The sequence below is a fragment of the Desmodus rotundus genome, chromosome 5 (genome assembly GCF_022682495.2).
Source record: "Desmodus rotundus isolate HL8 chromosome 5, HLdesRot8A.1, whole genome shotgun sequence".
In the NCBI taxonomy this organism is placed as follows: domain Eukaryota; kingdom Metazoa; phylum Chordata; class Mammalia; order Chiroptera; family Phyllostomidae; genus Desmodus; species Desmodus rotundus.
Window position 1 is genome coordinate 10498077 of NC_071391.1, and position 19509 is coordinate 10517585.

The 19509-nt window shown below is 40.4% G+C and overlaps 2 protein-coding genes across 4 annotated transcripts in view; both read right to left on the reverse strand.

Moving 5' to 3' along the window:
• Positions 1-1673: 1673 nt before the first annotated feature.
• On the reverse strand, positions 1674-5667 carry LOC112320288 (putative olfactory receptor 5AK3). Of its 2 annotated transcripts, none has more exons than XM_053925085.1 (2): positions 5471-5667; positions 1674-2899 (listed from the first exon to the last, which is right to left on the reverse strand). In XM_053925085.1, exon 2 carries the CDS (start codon positions 2848-2850, stop codon positions 2038-2040), a length of 813 nt encoding a protein of 270 aa, XP_053781060.1. In that variant the 5' UTR covers positions 2851-2899; positions 5471-5667; the 3' UTR covers positions 1674-2037. The 2 variants fall into 2 exon arrangements, with proteins under 2 accessions (XP_053781060.1, XP_024433516.2); XM_024577748.3 differs by having other exon boundaries at positions 1674-2977.
• Positions 5668-13551: 7884 nt separating this feature from the next.
• The window catches only part of LOC112320325 (fatty acid desaturase 2-like protein FADS2B), a 30248-nt gene continuing 24290 nt past the window's right edge, over positions 13552-19509 (reverse strand). Inside the window, exons 9-12 of one of the 2 annotated variants that reach the window (XM_024577792.4) lie at positions 18965-19061; positions 17274-17353; positions 15568-15693; positions 13553-14134 (exon numbers count right to left, since the gene is read on the reverse strand). In XM_024577792.4, the coding sequence (XP_024433560.2) occupies positions 14083-14134; positions 15568-15693; positions 17274-17353; positions 18965-19061 (355 nt within the window). In that variant the 3' untranslated portion in view covers positions 13553-14082. Of the gene's footprint in view, positions 14135-15567; positions 15694-17273; positions 17354-18964; positions 19062-19509 lie in introns of both variants that reach the window. The other variant, XM_045185654.2, reaches the window with a different exon arrangement.

Here is a 19509-nt window from a genome sequence, read left to right on the forward strand (position 1 = left end):
CAATGTCTCAGTTAGGAATGGGTTTCCCCGGTAGTGGATGAAAACCCAACTTTGGCTTAAAGACAGGGACTTATTTTTCCATCACAATGATCTTTGGAAGTTGAGACCCACACTTTTGTGATTTGCTTGGTCTTCGCCATATGCTAGTTGTCTCACAGTCTGACCTGTCTACTGTGCTGCTTGGTGTCACTTTGTCTGTCAAGGCAGGAGAAGGGATCCAGGAGGGTAGGGTGACAACCACACATATACTCCTGATCAGGAAAACAAAAGCTCTCCTCCAACCCAGCGGACTTCTACTCACATCTCACTGGCTAGAACTGTGCTGTGTGGAGCAGCAGAAAAGTCTGGGTGTTGCTCCACATTCCTCAGCACTTGATTTCTGTGCATCTGTGGTGGACAGCATTGTCTGGGCTACAGGTGGCAGGTTTTCGATGCTATCTCTCTGTTTCTCTGCCTCAGGAATAGCTCAGGAGCTGTGAAAGATCCTGGCAATGGGGGAGGGGAACTGAAAAAGTATCATAACCTCTTGTCCTTCAGAGGACCAATTCCACAGGACATTCTACATAGCTTATCAAAGTCCCCTGTGAGCTTGAGTTGCAGTTCCCAGAGGATAAGCCAGCTAAGTTATCCATCCTTGCTTTGCTTTTGTTCTTCTAGATGTCACTCTTCCACCTCCTTCTCTGCTGCTTGGGATAATCCCCTTCAAAAAGTTTAACAAACTGCACAGTTTAAGGGAACATGGTAGAGTATTTTAACTATAGTCACAATGCTATACATGGGTTTCCAGCTTTCCCCTCCAGGGCCTCAGGACATTCTGTGTCTGTTTTCTGATGATCATCCAGCTATTGTCCCTGGGCCTGGCTTTTGGGATATTTGGACCTGCCCTGGATAGTAGATCAACTCCTTCATAAAGGCAGAGTCTTTGTTGGGGAGATTCTAGTTATCTTACACTGACTTCAGGTTAATTATTTTTTTTATCTTCTGTTAGAATTTAAGTAAGATAGTGTATTTGAAAAATATGCCTTCTTTTTTTGGTCCAATTCTCCTGTGCTGTTACCTAACTGTACATTTTTCTGGCGAGTCCATTAGACTGGTTGGTGTTATTGGATGTGAAACTTGCTCTTTCATCTAGTTGGCCTGGCATCTCCAGATTCACGTGAGGGTTTCTATCTCCAGTCTATCTACGAAAGGGCTTCCGTCAACAGTCTGTCTTCCCGATTCAATGGGCTCTTTGCCTCCCTTCAACTTCTCATTGAATTCCTATAGTTTAGACTATTTGCCTGGACTAAAATGATTTGTATTCCTTTCATAAATAAATGACCATTGTTGAGGTTTTTAAATATATCTACATTCTAGATTTTCTATCTCTAGTGGAGATAAAGCTATAAAATGTTTCCAGAAGTTTTCTTATTTTATCTAAGAAAGAGATGAATTCAGATTAAAGAGGGTAAGTAATGTAAAAATACATAACATCACATAAGAATTTTGGTTTTAAGTGCTAGAGAATGCAATGAGAAGGGGAATTTTAAGTAGAAAGCATAATAGCCTGACTCATAAGGTGTTTTTCAAATAAGTTTATTTTATATTTGGGTTTATGCAATAATTGAAACAGAACATATGAGGACCCTCTTTGTAAACAATTTAGGGAACTTGTTAAAAGGAATAGAAAATAATCAATTCAGTTTTAACATTAATTATTTACAAAACTGGAGTTTTCCTGTCTTTAAGAACATAGCTAAAATATTTAAAACATTTAAGTGCTTTGTAAAGTGCATGCATACATCTTAATATTTTAAATAATTTCAATAAAGCCCTTCTTCATGGGTAGTATGAGTTATGTTTCTCAAACTATACTCAAGGGAAAATTAGTCCCATGACATGTTTCTATATTTCTCACATTCTAAGCACACTTATCTATTAAAAGAGATAGCCTTGCTTTAAGATGTGAATGTGTTTTCAATTTCAGAAACATTATACAGTGATCAAACATCTCTATTGGATATCTTGATGTGCTGAATTGAACAGTTTGGGTCCAATCTAGAACTTTTTCCCTATCACTTTTAGAGCTTCCTTTACTTCCTTATTCCTCAAACTATAGATCAGGGGGTTCAACATGGGAATCACAACACCATAACAGACAGAAGCCACTTTCATATTCTCCTGGAAATTACTGGAATGAGGCTGTAGGTACATGTATGACAGGGTTCCATAGAACATGGTGACTGCTGTCAGGTGGGAGGCACATGTAGAGAAGGCTTTTTTCCTCCCTGTGGTGGAAGACATCTTTAGGATGGTGGCGATGATGTAGGTGTAGGAAAAGATGACGACCAGCACAGTGAACATCAAGTTGAATCCCACAAAGACAGCGAGCAGCATAACGTTGATGTCAGTGTTGGAGCATGAAAGGGCAAGAATTGGTGGAACATCACAAAAGAAGTGATTGATGGTGTTGGAATTGCAGAAGGACAGTGAAAATGTAAAGCCTGTGTGCACAGAAGCGTTGATGGAGCCCATGATGTATGAACCAGTGACCAGGTGGATGCAGGCTCTTCGGGACATGACAATGGGATACTGAAGTGGGTTACAGATGGCTACATAACGGTCCACGGCCATCGTTGCCAGAAGGTAACAATCACTGGTTGCGAATGTCGCATAAACCAGTAATTGTATAACACAGCCCCTGAATGATACTGAAATATTTTCTACTATAAAGTTTTGCAGCATCTTGGGAGTGATAGCAGAGGTATAACAGATATCAACAAAAGCCAAATTTTGTAGGAAGAAGTACATAGGTGTTCGAAGTCTGGAATCTGTCTTGATGAGTAGAATCATTCCAATATTACCCACCATGGACGTAGCATAGATGACCAGAAATACAACGAAGAGGGCATACCGAAACCTGTGTTGGGCACCAAATCCAAGCAGAAAGAATTCAGTCACTTCAGTGCTATTTCCTTGTGTCATGGCTACCAAAAATCTAGAAAGGACCATGAGGAGGACAAAGAAAAGAAGGAAAATCTTTGTGATTTCTTCAAAGAAAAAAAAGCCTTTGGCATTTCATGTCCCCTCCTTTTTTAAAATTAGATTTTCAGACAAACATTCACATCAGGGTTTATTGCTTTGCAAATAGTTCTATTTTCTTGATAAGAAACCAATACACCAAAAGTAATATGTGAGCCATGGATTCATTTTCTAAATGAAGAAGATTTCACAGAAGACTGACCTCTAATATGTGTGAGTCTAAGAAACATAGATTAAGACCTGTTTTCGCCATGTTAAACAGGTCCCCATTTGTAAAGTAATATTAAAACGTGATTTTGGACCCTTTCAACAATCTATAGTTTATCTTAGTCATTTATCAGTTTAATCCTGATTCAAACTCCTGAAACTTGTCCACTTGGAGATAAAGCAAAATGAAAAGAAAAATAATTGGTGTTCCTTGTACTATAATTTTAATTATTATGAAAGTTGTGTATTTAAAAATAAGAATCTAATAAAAACATAGATTATAAAAACATTTTCATACAAAAACAATGGAGAGAGTTGACCATAAAGAGCTGTGCACTAAAAATGCTTCTAAAGACGATTATTCAGAAAAGAGGAATATGATCTCTGAAGAAAGTCAAAAGAAATGATGAACTTAGGAATTGGTAAATAAGTGGGAAAATTGGAATAAATAGAGGTAGTATAAAATAATAATATGGTTCATGGGGAAGTGTAAGCTAAGAATATCAGCTGACGCTAGTATATAAGATTAGAGGGTTCACTAGGTTTACAGTGCTCTAAAATCCTCGTGCTTTAGACTGTTACTTATATGTACATATTTTCAGTAATTACAAGAGATAAACATGAATTTTTTTAAGTGTAGGAGAATAAATAAAATTTTAAGGTCATTCAATATACAAAACCCAATAAAGGTGATGAAAAGAATAATAGAAAAAGACAAATAGAAATCACCTGAGAAGGCATAAATAAATCTAGTAAATTAGCAAGGAAAATAAATATAAATGGTCTAAGCTCATCATTAAAATTCAAAGACTGTCAAATTGGATTTTAAAAATGTGAATCAAGCCATGCAATTATATAATAGACAAGAACTAAAAAGAAATTAAACAACTAACAATTAAATAAATAATGGTATAGAAAGGAATAGAATCTTATGCGTTAGTGAAAATGAATCACAAGAGCTACATTTCCTAACCCAAAGCTTAGAAACATAATGTTGAGAAAAAGAGCTTATTGACTGATTGATTACATGACATATAATACCAGGACTTCAATGGTATTGGTGATATTCCATTTGTTGGTTGCACATACTCACTGTATATTTTTATACCTTTTTGTAATTATTGACTAATTTTGTATGTATTTTTTACCCCTTAGATTGCTGTTAAGCACAGGTCACAGACATACCATCTCTCAGCAAGTCAAAAATGCTGCCAGTTTATGAAATCAAGGCCACACCTAAGATATTACAGAGACAAGGGATATTACTAATTCAGGTTAAAAGAGGTCAAGTAAGTTCGAAGGAAAAAGATTGAGCATCTCAGTTGTTAGAAACAATGTTTAGGGTAAAAAATGGTGAATTACTGTAGTTATAGCCATAGTCCTCAAGTTCCATTGTTATGGTGATTCTCTGAGACAAAAGTCAGAGTTAACAGTGCCCAAAAGGATCTGTGCGAACCAAATGCTGCTTCACTGTAGTTTAGAGAACGATCTCATGTTGTTAGAAGAACCTTGTTATAGAAACCTTCCTTGAAACAGGTAACTTTAAAATTGGGATTGTAAGGGAGCGATCTGTGTGGCTAGGGAAGGCAACTCCAAGCAGAGAAAGTGCTTTGAATAAGCTAAGGGCAAGAGGCAATAGGGACTCACAGTATACACAATGAAGAGGTGTTGCTCTAATTGGCAGTATTTTCTATATTAAACTACAACAAACTTTTCCTTTTTTTTTTTTTTGGATATATTCTGTTTCCACCCAGCTTTATTGACATTTAACATTATGAAAGTATAAGGTGTGTGTTGTGATAATCTGATACATGAATATATTGCAAAATGTTTACCATATTAAGGTTAGTTATCACATCCTTCACCTAACTCAGTAACCATGTTGCTGTCAGGGGGAGAACATTTAAACTCTACCCTAACTTTCAAGAGTACAGTATAGTACTGTTAGCTACAGTCACCATGCTGTACATTAGATCTTTACAACTTAATCCATCTTGTAACTGGAAGTTTGTACCCTCTGACAAAGATCTCATTTCCCATACCCTGGCCCCTGGCCACCTCCATTCTACTCAGAGATATCCTCAAGTCAAGTAAAACTTGAGTGTAGACCTGACTTCTCCCTTTCCCAAAGTGTTAGCTGGTAACTGAGATGAATAATTCCATTTGCAAAACTTCTACAAAGCCTTGACAATATCTGAGGCATTGTTTTAGGTCCTGAATGTTCCAAGTTCTCCCTACTCACACTTCAGCAGCTTCTGCTACTGGTTCCGCTTTTGAGTTTCTGGAGTAGGATTTTCTGGAGTCTGAAAAGAACCAAAGATAAAATTCCTGGTGTATTTCTCTGGCTTCCAAGCTTGGATTGGCCTCCCAGAGGCTACAGCAAACGTCTGCTTAGAAAAATATACCAAGGGTTACTTTTTTAAAAAGTCACATTTATGATAGAAATCCTTTTCTACACTTGCTGCAAGGTGATATTTTTGCTTTGGCTACAAATGGGGTATTTATTCTTGAGGGCTGTGGGATTAAGACCTATTCCCATGAGAATTTCAGACACGGTGGGTCGGGTTGAGTGCACAGTATTGAGCGTCCCAGTTGAGACCATTAAAAACTTTTTTTTTTTCAACTTTCTGTCCTTTAGAGACTTTTTGTCTTATTTGCTTCCATGAGCTTAGGGACCATCTGTGGCAGCCTGGGGCTGATCTTGATTTTATAAACCTGGTTTTGCATACTGGCTCTTGTGCTTACTCCAAACCTCAGTTTCTCCATCTGTAATATAGAGCTGACGAACCAGACGTGGCTGCCTCAGTGGTGTTGGAAGAGCATGTGCACACACATGTTCTCATCCTTTGACTCTTGGTTCAGGGAAATGGGCATCGCTTCCTCCCCAGCCCCTGCGATTTAGGTCTTTTTCTTTTTCTTCCCATAGTCTGTGGGTATCTATGTGCTAATTACTTACTTGAATCATTTGTTTCCTGTGGATGGTGAGCTCCTTGTAGGCAAGCATACTTTTTTGTATTTGGGTAGGCCATACCTAGCACCGAGTCTGGAACTAGTTTGTATCCAAATCTTCATGGAATAAATAAATGAATGTATGTGAATGAAAGGCAAGACCTTAGTAGAGAAATTACCCCTTCTATTTTATAGCGGTGACTATTCAAAACACAAAACCAATGCCAGTAATAGTAAAAATGTTTACTGAGGGTTTGCCATTTCAAGGCACAGGGCTGATAGGTTTCACCTGTACATCTTGTTTAATCTGCACGTGATCCTATGGCATAAGTACTGCTATTATCTGCATGTTATAGATAAAGGATCTGAGGCTCAGAGAGGCAAAATGAGTCAGCCATGACTACACGAATAGTACGAGATGAACATGGAATTCAAATAAGTCAGTTTGAATCCAGAATTTAAGATCTCAGTCATCGGGCTGAGCCACACCCAAAGTTTGAACAGAACCAAAATCTTCTGTGTTCTCGAGGAAACACATACATTTGGTGATTCTACGTTAAGTGTTCTATGTTAAGGTGATAGGTATTATTAGCACCTACTATGTGTGAGGCACTGTTCTAGGCACTTGGGACTCATAGGAAACAGGGACATATGGATATAACCCATGGAATTTGCATCCCGGTGTGTGTGGAGAACAGAATGTAAACAAAAAAACCCTCCCTAATAAGCAAATATTATATTTCTTCCCTAATATTTCTGCTATGAGGAAAATAAAATGTCATGGAGTGAAGTTGCCTGAGAGGAGACCGCCTCAGTCAGGAGATGCTTTATAGAGATGGCACAGTGGGGAGAGCAAACCCACCTGAGGGAAAGACAGCATCTAGAAGGAGTGTGGCTTGTGTGTTCCAAAGACAAGAAAGCAGCCTGGAGCAACTGAGGGGGAACAGGTCACACATTGTGTCAGAGACCCAGTAAGGATCTTACCATATCAGGCCTCGGGGTATGATAGGGAGCCATTGCGGTTAGTGGGGGAAGTGACAGGAGACCATAGCGCTGGACAGATGGTTCCTGCTGCTGATCGGGGTATAGGTTATAAGAGCAAGAATGGACATTGAGAGACCGTGTATGAGACTCTGTGGTTTTTTGATTGAGAGATAATAGTGGCTTGACAAGGGTAGTATAAGGGAAATGGAGATAATGATACTTAATTGTACTATTTTGAGAAGGTAGCCTTTAAAGGGATTGCTTTTGGTTTGAATTTAGATAGTGAAAGGAAGAGAGAAATGAAGTTTGACTCCTACATATTTGCTCCAATCAATTGTGTGAATGGTGGTTCCATTTAACTGTGATTGAGAAGACTGAGTAGATTATAATAAAGTGCAGATGAATCACATAAGACATTACAAAAAAAAACCCCTACAGAAACAATCCTAGGTATAACTGAAACATAAAACGGTTTCAAAAGCTTTTGTGAAGGACTTTGTCAAAACTGAAAATGGTGAAAAGCTGCTAACAGGGGTACAGCGGGGTCTAAGGAGATAAAGATTGGATTCCTTGGGCCTCTTTGGAGAACTCAATAGCTGAGTCACACAGAAAACAATCCCATGGAGCCCCCTCAGCAGCGTGGGGCAGGTGGTGGTGTGGAGAGCTTGCTGTAAAGGCAAACAGAACCCAAACAAGCAAGCCAAGCTCCAATTCCAGCTGGCCCCTTAGTGGCTTAAACTACCTGAGGGGAAGGCCAGCTGGACTCCAGCAGGTTGAGGTCAGCTGAGTCCTGTACAGCCTCCTGCAGGTACCCCACAAGAAGTCAATAGCTTCGAGAGAGCGGGAGTAGCTGGCCTCCAAATCCCTTCCTTTCTGACGGTCTATAGTCTGTTATGGAGACAGCATAACTAGGGTACATTGATCCTGTTCACCTGAAGCGCCTCCCTGTTTGTCACCACTCCACCCTGCTGCACAAGAAGGTGATGCTTACCTGGACACATGGCTCTGATTCTTTTTTGTCACCACCTTCATGTCAGCTAACCCTATGCTTTGACCCTCAATTCCTAATATCTTTTGATAGGGTCTGCTCCTAAGCTAATGATATCACCCTGATCCTTTATATAGTTCTATGAACAGTACTGTGATACAATTTTACTGGATTTTTCTGTTGTCCAAAATGATTGATGCCTCATGATTTCTACACACCAAGGGATTTTGTTACAAAATATGTTGTAGACTCAATCTTTCTATCTGTGGCCCAATGCATGACGGGTAAGGAGTAGAGGAGAGGAAATGTAGAATGGGGTTTCTATCCTGCAAAGCCTCAGCCTGGAAGGGCTCACTCCACTGTCCACAACACCTGCAGCACTCCAGTGGCAGAAAGGCTCCCAGTGCCATGGATGTGACTGCTATTTTAATCTAATTTCATTAAATTTATTGGGGTGACATTGGTTACTAAGATTATATAGGTTTGAAATGCACAATACATTATCTGTATTTTGCATTGTGTGTGTTCACCAACCAGTCAAATCTCCTTCCATCACCAACTGTTTGACCCCCTTTACCCTCTGACCCCTCCCTGACCCCTCCTCTCCCTCTGGTAACCACCATACTGTGGTGACTGATATCTTTATCTCCAGCCTGAGGACTGTGCTGACAGCAGGCCCAACAGCCCCTCCTCTGAGTTTTCAGTCTAGGGGGTGTGCAGGCAGAAGTAAATTGACTCAGTGAGGTGCACAGGCCACAAGAGCTTATAAAGGGAGAATTAACCTGGTCAGGTAAGACTGGGAAGACTTCTCAGAGAAAATGACAGTCAGTTTGCGGGTCATACACATCTTCCACTCTGTTCTTTGAACACAACCTAGTTCCTGCCTCAGGGCCTAGCTTCTGTCGCCTGCTCATCCGGATCTCAGGGCAGGCTCCTCCACATTCTTCTCACATTCCCCTGTCCCTGACCCCCTTATCCAAACTACACCCCCGCTCATCATTCTCTCTCATGACACCCTTCTATTTTCTTTACCTGTAATCATCTGTTTTCTTCTTCCATTTACTTGTTTACTGACAGTCTTCTCCAGTAGATTGTAAGCTCTAAGAGGCTGGCTCCTGCCTCTCTTGTTCACTTCATAAATGATAGGTGGTAAGTGACAAATGAAAGAGAATAATGAAGATAAATATATAAGCATAAATAAAAGACAATGAAAGATTAATGTTGGCATGAGAAGCTTTATTCTGTTTTCAGTAACAATTGATTTTGCAGGGATTTAACTCTATTATAGTCCCTCAAAATAGCAAAATTCCCTTAAATTTCTCCAAAGATGAAATAAATGGCTACACAATTTTCACCAATTCTTTCCTGAAAGAAGAAATATACTTTGTTGTCTGCCTAATGTGAGGTTTATTTTTAAAAGTTAGCCCCCTATAAATTTATTTTAAAATGCATAAAAATGAGGGGATTAATGAATAGAGATATAGGCAGATGGATGGATATTAAATGAGAAAAGTTTCCTAAGATGTTCAAGTTGAAATTTCGGTGATGACTATGCTGATGTTCACTGTTGCTGTCTGTTTGCAAACTTTCATAAATGATGTTGAGAAAGAAAAAATTACCTGAGTATATTCCTGCCTTCTGTAGAGTTTAAGTTCATTCTCCTCTACTTCCTGCATCTTTAGGGCAGATGATTAGATAATTAGCAAGGAAATAGTCAAGAAAGTTGTTTATATTATACTGATTTACACAACAGTTATTGCTTAATTTGTATACTTATATTTGGCATAATTTTCAACCAAGAGAATTGTGTACTCTTGTAGTTAACCAGAAGTTTGGATAACTAGAACCCTTGGCTCTCTATAATTCCTTCAGCCTGAGCTCTGAGTGCCTGTCTCAGGGGATTTAATTCAGTCAGACATGGAGGGTGACTCTTGGGTGTTACTTGTTGGAACAGGAGAAGTCATTTTCTTGCTTGTGATTCATAAGCCTCTCATCTGGGGAAAGCCTCTCATACTGTCGTTGTTAAAATGATTCACTGCCTTTTCAATCTGTGGGTCTGTGTGACTCTCTGGCCTCTTTTGCTTTTTTTGGTGGGTCCAGGATGGGAGGAACCCTTGTTATAATAATAATAACCAGCATCAGATGGGTGTTCCCGCCTTGTGAAACTATGCCATTTGCCTTACTTCATTTGATTGTCCTGACCACGCTATGATGCATGTGGGCCAGGTAATATTATGCCCCACACCTGTTTTGCACATTCAGGTATGAAGTGTATGAGTGACCTGGCCAATTTCATTGTAGAGTATTCAATTAGCAAGCTGAAATTAGAATCCAAGTCCCTGACTTCTAATCCAGTCATCCTTCCTTAATGCCTAACTGAAAACACACAATTTCTCACAGGCAAATTTTGCCAGGAAGAGTACAGCTTTAAAGGAAAGGGTTCAGTCCGTGTAAAGACAGAGATGGTGAATTTTCCATGGGTTGAAATCACACTAAGTCACCACATCTCAAATCCATGTTTTCATCCTGTTCTTCAATGTTTGATGTGGTTAAAAGTTCAATCTCAGCTTCACTACTCCTGAGTGAAATTTTTCTGAGCCGGATACTCTTTTAGGATTGGTTAGTAGGAGTTCATCACAGGGACCTTTTCCAAGTTGCCACTGTGCCTGTCACATACTCCTCCGCCTTTCCTTCTCCAGGGCACTTGCTCTTGCTCAGGTAGCAATTCTTACTCCATCAGCTTCTGGGAAACTATTAGAGATATTCCGGAAGTGCCAACTGTCATGTCTCCAAATGCCACTTAATTCCCTTTTACTTTGAATTTCCTGGCATGGAAATTAATGAGCGTCGACTATGAAGTCATATATCCTCGTATCTGAATCTCGACTCCACCGCTTCCTGCCTGGGACATCAGGCAAGTTGCTTGGCCTCCCTAAGTCCCAAGTTTTTCATCTATAAAATGAGATTAATTATAGGACTTGCGTCATGGGATTATTGGGAGGATTAAATAAAATAATGCCCATGAAGGGTATAGTTCAGTACTAATTGCTTGGCAGATACTCTTAAGTACTGGTAAGAATTTTAATAATTCAGAGTTAGAATATGAAAGTGCCTCTCCCATATTAGATAAAATTTATCTTTCTATCTAGTTAGGATTACATTTACATATATTCCTTCCCTCCCTCCCTCCCTTCCTCCCTCCCTTCCTCCCTCCCTTCCTCCCTTCCTCCCTCCCTTCCTCCCTTCCTCCCTCCCTTCCTCCCTTCCTCCCTCCCTCCCTTCCTTCCTCCCTCCCTCCCTCCCTCCCTTCCTTCCTTCTTTCCTCCCTTCCTTTCTTCCTCCTGTATATCTTTATTGAGTGACTTTAACATATCAGGCAGGCCCTACTTTCACAGATATTGAAGGTTAGCAGGGAAGACAAATTAATTAAGGAATCATACAAATGAATGTAAAATTATACCTGCAGTAATTGCTGTACAGCACATCATAGGAGGCTGTGACTTAGTGGAGATTTTCCCTGGGATCGGCAAGTGAGTGACAACTAACCAGGTGAGAAGGAATGAGAGCAGAGGAGTGACACAGAGGTTCTGACACTGGGTTTAGTAGCCAAGACCCTATGGCAGAAGGCACTGTGACATCTCAGAAGAAGCCATTGGGGCTGCAGCAGAGGGAGCATAGGCCAGCGTGGTACAAGGTGGGGCAGGGTGCACGGGGAAGGGCCAGTGCAGGCAGACTATGTTGGCAGTCTTCCAGGTTGATCTTTATTCCCAGAGCTTTCCAGGTTGATCTTTATTGAAGTGTTTTAGGTAGAACTGTAATATAACAGTCAGGAATCATTAGAACACTACAGTATGGAGAGCAGAAATGGAATGACCTGCAGACTGGATCATCTAAATTCTAATTTAGTGGTTAGAGAGCTGGGGAATTGTCAAAGTAACAGGCCTTTGTGCTCCTTCTCCGGGAAGCTTATTGAACAAGTAATAGAAATATAGTCACATGCCTCACGGGTGCAAATACGAGAGAGAAATCAATTGAGAGACTGAATTTAGGAAAAGGACTATTTTATTGACTAGCACTAAGAAAGTTAATATTTACTCTATTATAAACTTTTGTCCTTACCTAGAACATTTTTGAACAGATTTTACGTGTTTCCTTTAAGTGATCTGTCTAAATCTCCCAGATTTGTTCAGTTTCACAGTAACCAACTCCATTTGAAGAACTGCCATGTGGGCTAGTTTTGACCTTGAGGGAGAAGCACTTTGAGGTTGTACGTGTGTCCAGGGGGAGGTCTGGTTGCTATTTCTAGTGAGCCGGAGAACAAATGATGCTTGAGCATCGCTGGGAGTTGGACCACAGGAGACAGAGAAAACCAATCACTGTGCTCCACTCCCACTTGCAACCCTGATTTCAGGCAGGAGAAATCATCTATAGATCCACCCACAGGAGGAATCTTGGCTTTTGTCAGATCCATCTAGGGCTTGCATTATGAAGAATCATGAAGTCAACCAAACTTTTCTTCCTCTTCATTCCCTACGCAACTGCCTTACTGAATATCACTACCGTTTCAATGCCCAATCCTTCTAGACAGCCTGTTCTTATTTTCTTTGTTTTGGCATGCATGACTAACCCCTAGGAGGTATGAGCAATTTACTGTATTTTCCGTCATTGTCCCACCTTGTGCCACTCTCTGACCTGTGCTCCCTTAGCTTCAGCCCCAGTGGCTTCTTTCAAGTCACCACACTTTCTTTTTCTGCCACAGGGTTTCTAGAACTCAGGGATTAAAATAAGACACCAAAAGAACCCCAAATATCTTGCAGAGTTTGGGAGAAGGGAATAAAATGCTTCCTGGTGGTATTTCAGACAACAGATAAACCCCTAGTGCTGACTTGCATAGAGTGGGGGAGGGAGGTTGTGCTGTTTGTTTTCTCTCCCTGCAGCCAAAGTCATCTGTTAGCTGCCCCCCATGAATAGATGAGCAAAAGCACAGACACACTGAACATCAGTACGCTAGCTACTGAGAGTGTCAACTCATCGTTCTAACATCGAAACTGTCTAGTCCTAAGACATGCTTAATTTGGTGCCAAGCCTTAATTTGGTGACACAGCCCAGGGTCTACCTTACAGAAAACAAATCCCTTTCTTTCAGTAGTCACCTAATGATGAGGTTTGGCAGTTCTGTTTGGTGGGTAGGGTTTAGGCAAACAGACCTTAGACTCCATGACAGTCTATTCTTAGGCAGAGCACAAGTTACCTTTAGCATGGAACTTAGCTTGCTTATCAGTTGCTGTTGGGACTGAATGTAGGAAGTGCCTTTCAGAAGTTTTATAACTTGGAAAGAAATATATACATACCAATTACACATATGCAGTACAATAATGAAAATCTGAAATGAATATTGAAATATTTAAAGAGATTTTAATGTTAATTACACTCAACATTTAAAGAAAAAGTTCCAACATTTATAAAAGGAATAAGCAAAACATTTGTGCTTCAACAGGAACTTCTTAAATACATGATTTTCTTCTAAGAGCAACTGCTTTGTTTTTCAAAAAGTGCTCCATTCAGGGTCTCTACTTGGCCCACTCCTTTCAATGTCCACGTCATCAGCGAAACTTCTCCATGGCTCCTGTGCTTATGCCCAGTGACTGAGATGATTTGACTAAGGTCTGTTGGTAGGACTAAGTTCAAGATCCTTTTGAAAAAATAAAAACATAGGGGTCCCATCTCCCATTTTTTAGCCTGGCCAAAGCCATCTTGTGTTCCCTCTGCTTCTTGTTTGCAGAGGAAAACTTCAGGGAAGGGGTTATCGTGTGTCCTCAGAGTTCACATTCCAAGGGTATGCCAGTGGCATTGACAGGTGGGAAGAGTTCTTGCACATTCACCAGCCCCCCTTGAGAGATACAATTGTATGCACGTCAAGGCTGGAGTTCTGCATCATGTTTCGTAGTAGGCATCCACCCAGAGGGCTGCGGATTTCTTCAGTGCCCTGTGGAAGGAGTGAACAAGATCATCAGGAGGTGAGAGTCTCAGGTGAGGGTTGCTACTCCATGACACATTTGCTCTTTCACTTGGTGTGAGGCCATGTTGTCATTTTCAGCCATATGTGAAAAATGTCTTTACTGCCCAGTGGAAGAAGTCAAGTACACTAAATTTTTTTTTTTTTTTTTAGCAAGTGAGGTCACCTTTCCTTTATGGAGGAGATTGAGTTTTTCTTTCATTTATTCTCTTCTGAACCCCAAGCCATCACCCACGTTTTTTTCTAGTATTAAACAAATGCTTCACTGAGATTTTACAAGATAAAGCATACAACTATTACCAACTCATCCAGTATCTACCTACCCATCCTATTCTATAATGTGAAAGACACTGTTCTGGGCTCTGGGGATACAGCAATGAATCAGAGAGAGCTGAGTCCTCTCCACATGGAGTTCCTGGCTTAGTAGGAGATACTAGAATTTATTACCCAACATGTTATTTAGTCATGACTGTGACAAAGGTCATGAATGAAGAGAACCAGGTGCTGCAAAAGCATGGGACCTAGTCATAGGGACCAGGGAAGATTGAGGAGGAAAAGGCATTTGAGAGGAGCTGTGGAGAGTAAATGGAAATTGATAAAGTGATAAGGCTGGTGGCAGGTTGGAAGAACAGTCAGGGCAGAAGAACAGGGGATGAAGGAAATTAAATGGCAAGGGGCAGGGGTTAATGCAACAAATGAAGGGAGGCCGGATATCTGGAGGGCAGGGAGGGAAGAGAGTGGTAGAGTCCAAAACTAGAACACAAGTCAGGGATCACACCGGAACTGCCCTGACCTTGTTTTCCTCATTCAAGATACTGCGCTTTTGTTTGCTTGTTTCCCCCCAATTCTAAAAGGAGAAGAAGTTATCAAACCCAGATCACTGGCTGTTTAGTTTGACCAGCACAATGGTCTCTAGGGAACTGTGAATGCTTCAGGATGAGTATGAATTTTCAGTTCCGTCAGACCTCGCCATTCTTGGTCAGTCCCCCCCTGGGGTCTGTCTACCCCTGCCTGATTCACACATTTATGTCCCGCTGGACCTTGCAAGCATCTTTGTTTGCAACCCTGGACCAGATGATTTGAGAATCCCTCCCAGTTAAGTTCTCAAACCCTCAAAGGCCCTCTAGGGGATACAAAGACAAATAGTACACAGCCCTGGTTTCAAGAAGCTTGAAATTTAGTAGGACAGAAAGGCATTTTCATTAAGAAGTACCTAGAAGGCAGAAGGTAAATGTTAAGAATTATTATTTTCATTGCTCTTGTTGCTGCTGTTCATGTCCATGCTGGGCATCTGGGAGCCCCTTAATAAATGGTTATCAGGTGAATGAGTCACAAGCCAGTGAATAGTCTGGGGACAGGCAGTGAAGGAAAATGAGAGCTGTGAATTGAGACTCTGTTATTACCTGACGATATCTCCAAACGCCTTCAACATGGGCTTATTCACATACTGCAATCCGTGTTTGGCACACAGGGACCTCACCAGAGGTGCCGCCTTGTGATAGTTATGGCGAGGCATAGTGGGGAACAGACTAGGGAAACAGAAAGGAGGCATATAAAACAGACTGACAGAGAAACATGAAAGAGTTTTCTTTCCCCATTACTAAATAAAATTACGTCAGCAATTCAGACCCCACCTTGACCTTGCACAATACTTCTGCTCTTGGAAGTTAAAAAAAACTCTCACCAAATACTCTTATCTCTTAACTTTCTGTGAGCCCTGTGGGTGGCAATGTTTGGGAAAAGCTAAGAAAATAAATATTAGCTCCATCAGAAATGTTTAGTATTTGGCCAGCTCCTCTGAAAGCATGGAGTTTTCTAGCATTCTGAATTATGCAGAGAGCTGGAGATAGCCATCCTCCTTCTCTGTTTCCCTGTGTGTGTCTGTCTCTCTCTATCCATCTGACTCCTCCATCGTGAATAGATGAGTAGTCAGTAAATTCTAGTCATGGCTTATGAGAAAAGTTCTAGGATAGGGATAAGAAGTGAGAAAAGATGGGATTATATCCAAGGGTTTTACTAATTAGCCAGATGACTTTCTTGACTTTTGCCTCCTGTTTGATGAAATGTAAATAAAAATACTGTCTTGTTTTGCTGGGATTTCAAAGGACTAACATGAAAGAAAGGATGAGAAAATCTTATGAATAGGTACAACATCTCTTTCCTTCTCTAACTATCACAGAAATGGCTTAGACAAAAGGATATGGGAAGTCTCTCCCCTGAATATTCTGGAGAAATAACTCTGAAACGGTTATAATTTGTTCTTTCTTTAGGACATGTCCGCCTAACTGACCCATTGGTAAAGTATTTCCAGATACCATTTGGAAATTGCAGCAGAGACTGAATTTCATTATTGATTATTATGTAACCTAAATATATAGACAGATAGGTATTTAGGAATCTAATGAACAGAATAAACTGATAAACAGAAATTGAGACATGGATACATGGAACAGACTGCCAGCTGTCAGAGGGGAGGGGCTTGGGGAGCTAGATCAAAGAAGGTGAAGGGATTGATCAAAAAATATATATACATAACACAAGACAGACAACAGTGTGGCGTTAGCTAGAGGGAAAGGGGATGGGGGTAGGTTGAGGTGGGCAAAGGGGGAAAAATGGGGACAGAAAGACTTTGGGTGATGAGTGCATGATGCAGTGGGCAGATGATGTTTTGTTGAGTTGTATGCTTGAAACTTGTATGGTTTTGTTAACCAATGTCACCCCAATAAATAAATAAATAAATAAATAAATAAATAAATAACAAGTTTCAACACAACTTGGTTACCCAAGTGGTGTGATTTTTCTTGGGTTTTCCCAAAAAGCCAAATGCAAAGAAACCAATTGACACTTTCTAAATCCATAAGAATCTGGAAACCGAGTCACTGGCATTTTTACAAGATTTCACTCTATTTACTAATGATTGTAATACCTCCTTCTTTTCTTTCTTTCCTTCCTTACCATTGATGTTAGCAGAAAGATAGAAGCCTTTAGAGAATTATGGTTCGGTTTTTCCCCTTCGGAGATCCCAAGCCTATGGCTCTGCTCTGGACTGTATGGGGTCTGTTATACATCAGAGCCCACACCCCTATCATGGACTGTTTCAATCACTCACTGGTGCTCGATTTGGAAGTTCAGGTGCCCAGTGAACCAGTCATTGAAGAAGGACTGTTCAACATTACAGGTGGCCAAGACCTGCAAAGAAAAATCTTGCATCAGATATAAATAAGCTCAAGTGTCAAACAGAAACAATGTTTCGTTGTTCTTTTTCTTCGATCATTCAACAAGTGCTCATTGAGTACCTCTTTTGTGTAAGAAATTATGAGAAATAAAAAAGATAGATGCTCCTAGATAAATAACTTCCAATTTAAACTGCCAATAAGACATTTTCTAAGAAGTATATATATGGCAATAGATATAAAAAAGTGTATAGGACTTGAGGGGCTAAGTCATCATCAGTCTTTGGGTACAGAAGACTAAGGTGTCACAAATGAGGGCCTTGACAGATGGAAGTGAGAGTATAGGATTTTGGTAGAGACTGTAGGGCTTAGAATACCATTTCCATAGAGTGGACCTTAAAGGCTTCCAAATGGGGAACAAGGCACTCAAGGATTTTAACCAAGGGTTTCTGGGCATAGAAGTGCATTCAATGTAAGTACTTTCCTTTGTAATCTGATGCTTTCTGCATTGACAAAGTATCATCCTGAGGAATTTGCGGCTTCTCCAGACTGCCAAGAATAAGATCCCCTATGAATGTTATTTTATTCAATGCCGTTCTAAGGCTTAATTCTAGTTGGGGTTGTTGCCTTTTGAATGTTATTTTGGGTTGTTCTATGTCAGCGTTTCTCAAGATGTTCTTCAGAGAAACTTGGGGTTCCCTAAGACACTATTCAGGAGATCTGCAAGGTCAAAACTAGTTCAGTAATACTTCTAAGACATTTTTTGCCTTTTCATTCTCACTTTTTCATGCTTCTATAGTGGATTTTCCCAGAGGCTACTAACATGGGATGGCACCATCACTCTGATGCTAACATGTATGGGTTTGATTCTTATTTTAATTCATAATAAATTCATAATTAATCCATAATATTTTAATGTTTCTCAGTTTTAATTTCAAATATAGTAGATATCCAAGAATATAAATAACTTGTACAAACACAAGCTCTTTGAGGCTCTCAGTAACTTTTAAGCAGTTCTGTGACCAAAACACTATGAGAACTGTTACTCTACGCCCTATGGAAGGTCCACTGAATTTGGAAATGGGCTCGGAGAAGGAAGTAGAATGATTACTGGGTTCTCCAGTCAGTTATGGCACAGCTAGCAGAAGGCCGAGGGGGCGGGGTGTGCTGCACCAGTCACAGCTCTGACATCACTCACACCATGCATGGAGAGCATGTCATGTCTCCTCAGTGAGCCTCTCTACCTGTACAAAGAAATGAGGTGCATTCCAGTGGCCTTCTTGGTGTCAAATTCATTCTGTAATTCTAGGCATCTCAGATTCACTTGAAAGGCTGTGTCATGTGGGAATAGGGGTCAGCATATCTTTTCTATAAAGTGACAAGCAGCAAATATTTTAATTCTGTCACAGCTTCTTAATTCTGCTATTGTAGCATGAAAGCATTCATAGATAATATAAAAATGTATGAACATGGTTGTGTTCCAAGAAAACTATTTATAGAAATAAGTTGTGGGTCAGACTTGACCCTGGGACTGTAGTTTACTGACAGGTGGTTCAAAGGCTCTGAAATCAAACTGTCTGGGCTTAAAATGCTTTGAAAGATCCTCTCCCAGGAACTTCGTTATTACCTGAGTACTGAGCCAGTCTCTGTTCTCCTCTCTGCTCATTTTCATTGGTATGTGGCTCATCTGCGTAACACACGCAATCCAGGGACTTTCAAGAAACCTTTTGGAGAATAAAAGGAGGAAGCGATGACTCCTTGGGGTGTTACAGTTGCAATTACTGGGCTTGCATAATTGCTGGCAGAGCTGACTGAGCATTGGAGGAAGTGCAAGGGACTCAAAGGTTTTAATAAAATAGTAGTCCTTTGTTTTCCTCTTTGGAGGCCCTTTATTTGGTCACATGAACTGCCTTGCTGCGTAGTGTGCAGAAGCAGTGCCCCAAAGTTTGCTGTAGCATTGGTGCAAGGATCAAAAGATACTTAGGTGATTTAAGGGCATATGCAAAGTGAATGACAGCCAGGGTTTTGTCATCAGAGAGAGCTGGGTTCAAGTTCTACTGCACTGCCCCTGGACCTTGCTAGCTCTATAGCCTTGGGCAAGTAATTTAATCTCTCTGTGCTTCAGCTTCCTTCGCAGAAAATAAAGATGATACTATCTACATTACAGGATTA

What these genes read in the sequence shown, in the direction of transcription:
- LOC112320288 (XM_024577748.3), bottom strand. Translation starts at nt 2,964, where the DNA reads ATGACACAAGGAAATAGCACTGAAGTGACTGAATTCTTTCTGCTTGGA.